The 11,416-nt window shown below is 34.6% G+C and overlaps 1 protein-coding gene across 1 annotated transcript; it reads right to left on the bottom strand.

Annotated features, from left to right (window-relative positions):
* Positions 1 to 10,558: 10,558 nt before the first annotated feature.
* On the bottom strand, positions 10,559 to 11,080 carry LOC105622432 (spore coat protein SP96-like). Its single transcript, XM_012203851.1, has one exon. The coding sequence runs from the start codon at positions 11,078 to 11,080 to the stop codon at positions 10,559 to 10,561; it is 522 nt and encodes a 173-aa protein (XP_012059241.1).
* Between the last annotated feature and the right edge of the window lie 336 nt (positions 11,081 to 11,416).

The following is an 11,416-nucleotide window of genomic DNA, read 5'->3' on the forward strand; positions in this document are numbered from 1 at the left end:
CATTAATTTGTTCACCAATTCTATACATCGCGTAAATCACGAATTCGGCCGTTCTAACATGGCAAACTTTGTTTGCTTCTCCATAAGCGCGCGAATGTATAGGAAAAAATAATATTAGATATATATATATATATATATATATATATATATATATATATGTGTGTGTATATACTATATAAGATAGAGGTTCTAAAACTTCAAAAACAAAGGATTTTTTTCTGATAAAATTTAATAACACATAATAACGTTCATTTTCGTTATATTGTCACGTAATACGATTGCGATGTAATGCAAATAATTATAAGAATAAAAATACACAGTGCTACGAAGTTAAAAATTCCAGTATTTACGTTAAAAATTATAATTACGTAAAAAATGGGCGAAATTTAAATTAAAAAAAGTTTTAAAGCTTAAAATCTCTACTTCTGAAAGATTACTATGCCTTTTGAGTTTTTATGAGTTTAATTATTTTTTTATATAAAAGACAATAAGCTGGAAATGAAAAATTTTCTTCTCACTTTGTGAGCCTGTAACGTATATATAATATACAAAAAAATCTGAAAGTTTAAAGTTTTTCTTAAACAATTGTTTTTTAAAATATTGCTAAATTTTTCGTTATTGATAAGGGGAACTTCAGAAATGCTTATCAAATTTTTGACATTTTTTTTCATATCGCGGCGTTTAGCAACATGCCACTTATTTTTTTCTGAGTTAAAATTTTTAAAAAGTTGAAAATTTCAGAACCCGTTTATTCTTCAAGGAATGCTTATCAAAGAAACGTTTAGAAAACGTTTTCTACAATAAATGGAACGTTTAAGACTCCGTTGTTGTTATATAGAGACACATGTCATTAATAGTTCTGTGTGAGATACTAATTTTTTCACCATTTAGCTTTAATATTGTTTTTGTAGGAAATACTATATTATAATATCAATATTTTAATTGTTCGAAAGAAGTTTGTGTTATCGCGAAATAAAAGTATATATTTCGATATATAATATTTTGATTGTTCATAACTTCATTAAAAATCATCATATCGAAATTTAACAAACAAAAAAACAAAACTGAAACTTTTCTCTACCAAATAGTATAATTGTCAACTTAAAAAAAAATTGTTAAAAATATTATTAAAAAATAAATAGCGCTACGAACTTTTGTTCCAACACAATATATAACATATGCACACAATATTCGGCTATGTGTAGCCAAAGTTCATGAAAATTTTGTTTCGGTAAAAATTGGTCATGAAAATTCCAATTGCATCCAACGAGAAAACCGGTTTACAAACACCGACACAGATCACATAGTATGGATTTCTGTTACGATGATCTAGAAACATTCTCACCTTCACCTGAACTCGTTTGTTTTCTCATCCCAATGAGAATACGAAAAATATCTGTGGTACCAATGGACTGAAGCCGTGTTTACGAAATAATAAGATGCATTTTGCGTTGCACGCGCGTAACCGATCTACAAGTGCATCGAGCATGAATTGTCACGTGAAAAGTTCGCTGTCGCTCGTTGACACAATGCGACTCCGAACAGTCCGAACAGTATACTAAATTTTATTTGAATTTCTCTCTTTCTCCCGTTCTCAGTTCCTATCTCGATTTCTCCTACCATCAGGTCACGTGCAACCACTCTGCTTTTATCTTCGTTCGACTAGTAATGTCGCATACAGCCGTTCATGTCTGTCGTCTCCCACCATCGTTTTACCGTCAAGGTTTACGCGCGCTAAGCCTGACGGATCTCTCTCTTTCGCGGTTTTCCGCGGTATTATATTTCGCAGTTGCACTTGAAGATCAAGAATCAAGAAATAACGCACAAACGATGTGAATAATAAATCGCGTCAGAGATACCGGGTGTTTGTAAAAAAACTGTGCAATCGATTTTCTATAATATATTGATTTTTATTATCAACTAATTTTGTATAATATGTGATAATTTTTGAATCAGTTAATGATTGTATTAATTAAATGTATTTTTTTTAATTTGTCAATAAATAATTTTTGTACCTTTTCATTCGTGTTTTATAAAATTTCTGCTAAATGTAAAATGTAAAAGTAACAACGAGATAAAGTCAAAACTATTTTTTTGTTGTTCGAAGGGTGGAATGTTTGATTCGTCATAATCGAAATTTGCATAAAAATATAAAAATGTAAAACATGTAAACATTTTTATTATTAAGATAAGATATTATAATAGTACACAAAAAGGTTTTACTGAGGTATTCAAAAATATAACTAGATCTCTAAAAATAATTTAGCTTAACCATCAAAATAATGATACGAAAGATGCTCAAACTGCTAAAATGGCAAAACTTCTTGTAGCATTACTCATCATGCTTGAGACTTCTACGTAAATATTTTCATAATTCAACAAAATTATTTTTAAATCTACGTCTAGCAAAATTTTTAGATATTTCAATTTAGATATTTCTTTCTTTCCGTGTATCCATACATTGATAGAAGAACTATCTAATCTTCAACAGAGATTTTTCTAAGCTTAATTATTCTTTCTGATGCTAACGTATGCTGTAAACATATAATATTGTATTGATTCATTTCCTGAAACCGCACGCTGTTAGAAGCAATCATAACATAATCTGTTGAGTTAAAGAACTCAATAATTTAAAATTATTTTAATAAAATAATTTATATATATATATATATATATATATTATTTAACATTCATCTGTAAATTTATCAAAATGTAAATTTATTTCTGTCAATTTATTTCTGTGGTCTTTTAAAGTCAACAGCGTCCATACTAATGCATGCATTTAATAAATAATAAACTAAATTGGAGTCTAATTTAATATAATTTTCTTGAATTAATTAATTCCATTGTTTTAGTCAAATTAATGTTATATTGGATAGAAATGTTGAGAGCTATAGATAAAATTAAAAATAACTCAAATGAATATAATTTGACATTATAAATTTTAAAATGCAAAAAGTTAAAAAAATACATGTAATATAATTTCTTTGAAAATGTTTTTTTTTAGAACATAACCTCCTGGTTTAACCACAGAATGTCTGAATTAAATAGATTTCCTTCTAAGACATTTCTTACATGTTACAAATGAGCGTGAATCAGTTTTCAATGTGATTCTTGAGTTTATTTAATCAAGCGTTTTTTAATCAAGCACTTTTTAATCAGAAACATTTTTCGCAAATTAGTTTTCAATGTAACTTTTGTTCATTTAATTAAGCATTTTTTGCGAATCGTATGAAAAGCTCGTTGTCGCTCGTTGATGCAATGCAACTCCGAACTATACTGAACTGAAATTCATTTAAATTTCTCTCTTTTTCAACAAGAATTTTCGTTTTCTCGATTGTCTGAATACGCTGTGGGAATTTCACTGCGTATGTATATATAGCCTGTATAATGTGCATCATATACGCGTCATAATGTTGATTTTTCATGTGCTCTATCTCTATAGTCATCAGTTCTATAGACGGTATTACTGCATAAATTAGCTTCGTTTTTATGGATTTCATGCGGAAATCTAGACGCATTGACACAAAATTTTACTGACTACATTATTGTCTCTCTGTTAAAATTATGTAAGAGAAGAATTTTGTTCTCATTAACGGAAAAGTAGGTAAAAATTAGCATATTTAATGTCAATTAAATAAAGATATTTCTCTATTCGTTAGACACAAGCAGTTTCAAAATCAATATTTCTTAAGAAGAAATACTCCGACAAATTGGAATGAATTTTTTAAGGAGGATCGCTGTTAAAACTTTATGCAAACTTCATTAAAATTTTATTATTAAATATCTTAGTGAATAAACCTAAAATTAAATTACATTAAAATCTGCTTGAAATTGGACCGGGAATAAAATCTTTTAAGTATCTTGAATTTAATTCGTGAAAGGCTCTTTATATTTTTAATGGACTATAGTTTTTATCTGTTAAGGAATAATCTATTATATATAAATATACTTTAAATTGATTTGCGTGATTAAAATAAACTATCCCTTAATATGTAAAATCGTAAAAAGATCTACATTTTAGACATCTTGTGTAGAAAAAAGGCCTTCCGATACGGTTTAAAATAAAGTCCTTTGCTCACGCTTCGACTGGTTATATACAGTCCAGATCGGTACTTATACTGTAATGACCTTAACAAACCTCATTCCGAGCGTGCCTCGTAAATGTCACGAGTATTAATTCATCCGCATTGGATGCAGCGTATCTCATAAAAAAAAAAAGAATATTACTCCTTTTCTTCTCACAACCGTAAGCTTCGACGAAATTTAATAACCGCTCGTTATCGAAGACGGCAAGAAACGTCTACTATCATCTTGAAAGAGAATACGATGTTATAAGGGATAGAATTTACGTAAACGTGAACGCATACACAGTTGGAAAATTTGCGTTAAATTGAACACATTTCACGTGTCCCAAATTGTCCACCCAAAGGACTCCGCACTAGTTACATAGAAAATTGAATCCTAATAAAGTAAATTAGTTTTCACATCATATAATGTAGTTTATAATGTGGTGAACAAAAGATAGCTCATTAATGGATAGTTTTTGAATCATATGATGTATCAAAAATGTGAACTCTTGTGCTCATCTTTCCAATTAGTGCGAGTCTTTTTAAGTTAGTTTAACACAAGATGTGTTAACATGTTTCAATTTTAACATTTATAATATGTTAATTAAATTAACACATTTAAATCATTTATCTTAAAATTTGCGTTTTATATTGATGAATAAAATACATAAATTTCATTTGTTCATTTATTCATAAAGTATGTGATTTCAACATAAACAGATGTTTAATATCAATTCAACACAAACGATTTAAATAACACAATCATATTATGTTAAATCAACAAAACTCGAATGTAAGATCAACACAAAAGTTTTAGCAAGAACTGATTTTAACACAAATACAAAATGTGTTTTATTGCATAAAGGGAAAAAGCTCCTAGCGAAATGTTGGCGTATCACTGCGGAGATTCTCGCAATGTATCTTCGGCCACGACATCGGCCGACAAGTTTTAGCCACGGATTCGCGAAATTCGCGGCGCAAGACGCGACGGAGGACATCTTTTACTTTTGACGTACGACCTACTTGCCCCTCGCAGTTTACCCCCTGGATCATCCCTAAAGCCCAAACTTTTCATTCCCGCGACACTCCGCATACACGACGATGTAAATTTCGCGCCTTCGTTCTATTCATACGTTTTTTTCCCTTCGCTACTCGATTCTTAATGTACATCTCGCCCTGAGCATAACGTGATCCTATATCTTTTTTTTAAATTATAATTTGAATAATAAAATTTGTTCACTAATTTAATAATAAAACGTTATCTCTTCTTTCTCTCTTTTATAATGCTCATATGAAATATCAACATTAAAAAGAATAGAATTTTGAAAGAGGAATAGAGAGTCCCTCTTTCGTGTAAATATATAATTTTTATTGTATACGCGATGTGAACAGAATGCCGAAGGTAATTTTTATTTAGGCAAGAAAGTCGGGCAAGGGATCAATCTCCCTCTCGAAGCAATTTTTACGAAATGGTTCTTCCGCTACTACCGTTTTCTGTCGCTGCTCCCTAATGCACATATCACACGCGATAAGTGCTAATTGATCCTGCTGCAATAATTTCGTAGGAAAATACAGCGAATTGCATCATAATCTCAAAAATGATCGCATCCTAAACCGGAAAAAGCATCCAAATAGAGTAAAAGTCATCAAAATGATGTCAAAATGATTCCAAAATAATCATTAAAAGTTACTTTTCAATCATATATGGTTCATTTTAACATCTTTATATGCCGTTTTGTTCTGCTTGAGGCATAATTTCTTTTTAAGCAGAATATCAAATCACATCAAACGATACCATTAAAATAAATGGTAAACTGATTGGAGAAAAAACTTTTATGTCCATTTAACTTTAATTTTGGTTTAATTTACTTTTTATCTTTTCCTAGTTATAGGAATTAGAAAAAGATTGAATAAATTAAACTGAGATTAAAGTTTTTATCTACACTCTATTAAATATTAAAAGAGCAATGATAACTCAATCCTTTGAGTTAAATAATATTTTATAATTTTTATCTTTCATGTGTGTCAAAATATAAATCAAATCCATTTCTGTGGTTAATTTAAAAATAAACATCGTCCAGATTAACGTATGCATTTAATAAATAATAAACTAAATTTGAATCAAATTTAATATATTTTCTTGAGTCTGAATTGTTTAACTCAATTATGTTATAAAAAGCAAATAAAATGTTACAATAACTAAAATTTTTGCCTCAATTAAATTATTTTATTTCATCATCCAAGGATTTGTTTGCTCATATCTAAACAAAAGATTAATTGGTTCAACTAAATGGAATTCTCAGTGCATTAGTAATCATTTTAGAGCCGTTTTGATGTCATGATGACTAGTGTTCTGCTTGAGTTCTGCTTGTATTTGATTCAAGATTTGCCCTAGTCTCTGTTCACAGTGCATTAAGGGATACGTTACGTTGATGCATACGTAATGCATTAATACGTTTGTGAAGATGCATGTGCATCTATAGACGCGCCGTGTAATCTCATATCGACGAACGAAAGCCAATGTGTTATACGGTATTCCAGTGACCCATCTCGAGTCGCGCGACAGAACCGCTAACATGACTAACGAGATTAACGTCCCGTACGTCATTAGCTTATTCAAAATGCCCCTTAGATATCATCATTTCGTTTTGCCCCATTACGAGGATATGCCCGGGAAAGCGTGTACAGATATCCAGCGATCCTTTTGCTAAACTTATCACTAGGAAGGTTCTTTGGAACGATGGCACGTACCGCAAATAAAATAAGGAATGAAAACTCTTTACGGGAAGCTAAATTAATAATTTTCCAGAAAGTCCCGGCGGGGAAGAGTAACCGAGCAAGAAGTTGTTATGCATTTTTTAAAGCGTATGAGCGGCTACATATCTTCGGAGATACTTGCGGAGTGAATACGCCCCGTTTGGAGCAAACGAAATATTTTCATGAGTACCTTTAAAAATGGAATTAAAAACGAATGTTTCTGAAATATATTCTACAAGGCTTCTTTTAATAAATAAATAATAGTTTTGAAGCTCAAATATTAATTTTCGTATGATGGAAAATTAGCCTAAAATTAGCGGAAAGTGAATGCAAACGTCATTCTCCGTGACATTTATTAGTTTATATAATATCGTTTAATTTAAGATTTGTCAAATTTTCGTTTATTCAAATTCATTTCTTTCTTCATTTTAATAGAATCCTGATTTGTAGCGCGCGATTTGCGATGTCAAATGTTAAAAAAAACATTGAAAGTGATGACCTCTCTCGACTTTGTTAAAAAAAAATTGACAAGTTGCTAATTATGAGAATATTTTACGAGGCCTTTTTTTTAATAGATATAATAGCTTCGAAAAGCATTAATTTTCATAGATGGTCTAAAATCAGCGAATACATAACGTTACTCTTTATGAAATTTTATTTATCGTTTAATTCGTCGTTTAAGTTATGATCGATTTTTTTTATTTTAGTGGAATCCTGATTTGCGGCGTGTTTCGTGATATCGAATGTCGAAATTTAGAACGTTGAAAGCGATGACCTCTCTCGTGACATTTTCGTTAAAGACAAATTGGCAAACGTTTCTGAAATAAACTAGCTTTTATAACAGATATAGCTTTGAAAAGTATTAATTTTCACATGTGAAATGAAATTTATTCGTCGTTTAATTTAAGATTCGTTGTTCAATTAAAATGTATTTTTATTTTAGGGAGGATCCTAATTTGATGCGCATTTTGTGATATCGAATGTCAAAATTTCGAACGTTGAAAGTAATAATTTCCCTCGATATTTTCGCTAAAGACAAATTGGCAAACATTTCTGAAATAAACTAGCTTTTTTAACAGATATGGCTTTGAAAAATATTAATTTTCACACGACAGACGTTTTAAAATCAGCGGAAAGCGAATACTGCATAGCGTTATCCCTCGTGAAATGAAATTCGTCGTTCAAGTTAAAATGTATTTTTATTTTAGCAGGATCCTAATTTGATGCGCATTCCCTGATATCGAATGTCAAAATTTCGAACGTTGAAAGTGATAATTTCCCTCGACATTTTCGCTGAAGACAAATTGGCAAACGTTTCTGAAAACTAGCTTTTTTAACAGATATAGCTTTGAAAAATATTAATTTTCACACGACAGACGTTCTAAAATTAGCGAATGCATAGCATTCTTTTTTATGAAACTTCATTTATCGATTAATTTAAGATTCGTCATTCAAGTTAAGATGGATTTTTGTTTATTTTAGCAAAAGTCCTGATTTGCAGCGCATTTCGTGATATCGAAATTTAGAACGTTGAAAGCGATGACCTCCCTCGACATTTTCGCTAAGGAAAAATTAACTCCGGTCAGGAGTTGCGTTATATATCGATTGTCTGCCAATTCTAGGACATTCTATAGATCCGCCCATGAAATAAGAACGCTCTGATACGATCATTAGCCGGGAACTAACGGGTTGCCCGAGCCGCGGGTTAAAAATGAATCCTCGCACCTGGGGCATAGTACGGCGAGCCGCTGCGAAATTCCGAGATTTCTTCGTACATTCCCGAATCTCATTAAGCAACATCGGAGGGAGTCACGCGAGCGAGGAGAACGTGATTCGGGGCTCGAACAAGAATTCGAACGCGGTGTAGAGGCCTCGAAGTCGCGACGTGCCGCGCCGGGTGGAGTTCCTCGGCACTGCAATGTTAGCGGTGGAACGCAACGTATCCGGGTAACGCGATCGTCGGCGTTTATTCCACAGGAAATGCCTCCCCACGTACGAGGAAACCTCCAAGTCATTTTTTCGTACGCGATATAGTATAGCCCTGATAATATATCGGATATTTCAGGGATAACTTCTTCGATAAATTTAGAATCGTTTTCCTTGAAGTTTACAGCCGTTATCTTTACAGAATAACATAATAAGATAATAAATATTATAAATATTATAAGATAATCCTAAGTAATATTTTGTTAGATAAAAGTCATGTCTAGATTTAAAGTAAAACAGACGTGATAGCAACTATTAAAGTGATACGTGAAGTGTTTAATTATTCAATTTTCAGGCTTTGGCTAATTAATTTTATACCAGTCCTGTACCAATTTTGTTGAGAATAAATGTTATATACATATATAATAAATTTTGTTAAAAATAAATGTGTTATATATAAATCAAATGATATAACATTCGGATAGCAATTAAAGATAACAGGTGAAATGTTTAATTATCCAATTTTCCTCTTTGATAATTAATTTTATATCAATCCTGTATCAATTTTGTTGAAAATAAATATTATATATAGCGCAATGATATTTTGTACTCACTCTGTATATAACTAACAATTACACAAGTTTACCCAGAATAATGTATACATAAAATAAATCTTACAGGTATTACAAAATTGCTTATTCAACTATGTTAATTCTATAAAACGTCACATATAGTTGTCGCTTATAATACCTATTATAGTTGCTACCATTATGTCTTTTTCTCTGTAATTGAATCGACGATGGACATATAATTACTTATTTGTGCCATCGCGATAGAAACCTCCTCGTTTCGAAATGATTTACACGAGGTACATTTACTTTGTGCAGGCAAAGAATAAATTTTACGTAACAAACGATCAATCTATTTTTACTCTTGTTGGAATTTGCAATCGCACGGAATGAACGGAAAAATCTACATTACACGGAAAGATCGACGTTGTGAACTCGCATGTAGGAGGATTGAAACGAGAGAATACCTTCACAAATTCGGGGGTAAAAAAACTGAAAAAAGAAAGGAAAATGCAAGACATGGGGGAAGAGTAGCGAGGGTGCGTTCGCGTTCACCGTTCGTTCGTTCGTTCGTCCGCCCGTCTGTGAGTCGAACGCAACCCTCGATGGCTCGCTCGCTCGAGTCGACTCGAATGCGCTCGAACGGGGTAGGATCGAGCCAGTAACCCCTCGCGCATTTTCCCTTCGAAGATTGGCAAACTCCGTCCAACCGTCCAAGGCTCGCGTTACCCCGAGTACAAGTGCACTAAGGCACAAATCTCACCGTTCTCCTAGGCCGATCTTTGCGAGCGCCGCACGACGTTGCGGACGTCTTGTATTATCGATTGACGAAAGTTACGTGGAGGGACTCGCCGCCGGGGCACGACGATCGTGACGTGAGTGAGCGAGCGAGCTGGGGCGAGAAGAGAAAAGAAAAAAAAAGAAAAGGAAGAAAGATCGGAGCAAGCGAGCGAAAAAATTCAATCCTCGCGCTCTCGTTACTCTCTTCCTTTCCTCTTCGCTCTAATACACGCCGTACTCTATACACGCTGCTTCTTTTCCATTCCTCGCGATCTCCATTGTATCTCGTTTTAGATCATCGTCGAAAACAAATGAGAGGAACAAAACGCATCCCCATTCTTCGATGTAAAACTCTCGGAGAGATTTGATATCACAGAAAAGGGGCGAAAAAACAAAAAACACGCGGAGAGACAGATGATGATGACGAGGGGAATGATCGCACTCACCCTCACGGGGTTAGACCGTCGCGATGGAAGCCTCGTTGGCAGCACGGACGACGAACATGCTCGCGTCGGAAACGGCAGTAGTGGCAGTGGCGGGACTGGTGGCACCCACGATGACGGCGGCGACGACGACGACGGCGGCGGCAGCGGCGGTAGCGGCGACGGTGGCAGTTACGACGACGTCGACGAAGCTGAAGAACGCGGAGAACGCGACGACTGTGGCGGCGGTGGTGGCGACCGCACCACGAGCGACGACGACGTTAGCGTTAGTGCGAACTGGCGATGACGGCGACGACGACGATGATAACAGTAACGATGACGATGATAATGACGACGAGTAGTCACTTCCCACCTCCGTACAATCCGGGGAGGGCACCATCTCCTCCTCGCCTGTGCGATCGCGTGCACACCCGACGACGACGACGACGACGAAGCCGACGTCTGCACTACTGCTGCTACTGCTGCTGCTGGCCTGTGCGATGACGACCACCACGCTATGACACCACCGTGGTCGCGCTACCACACCGAGTAACATCGTCGCAGTGTCATCGTCGTCGCGCCCCTCGGCGTGCGCCCCGTTTTTCGCGTGTTGCTGGCCGATACTGCTGGCTGGCGCTCGATCGCACCCACCGTGTGTGTGCGCGACGGGGGTGAGCACGAAAGGAAAAAAAAGGAAAAAGGGTCGAACGAACGCACAGGACGCACGCACTCTTTCGTCGCTCTCTTCCTCTCTCCTTTTCTCCCTCTTTCTCTTTCTCGCTTTCGTTCTCTCTTGCTTTCTCTCTCTCTTCTTCTTCTCTCTCTCTCTCTCTCTCTCTCTCTCTCTCTCTCTCTCTCTCTCTCTCTCTCTCTCTCTCTCTCTCTCTCTCTC

Source organism: Atta cephalotes (assembly GCF_000143395.1).
Source record: "Atta cephalotes unplaced genomic scaffold scaffold00044, whole genome shotgun sequence".
Taxonomy (NCBI): Eukaryota; Metazoa; Arthropoda; class Insecta; order Hymenoptera; family Formicidae; genus Atta; species Atta cephalotes.

What these genes read in the sequence shown, in the direction of transcription:
- LOC105622432 (XM_012203851.1), bottom strand. Translation starts at nt 11,080, where the DNA reads ATGTTACTCGGTGTGGTAGCGCGACCACGGTGGTGTCATAGCGTGGTG.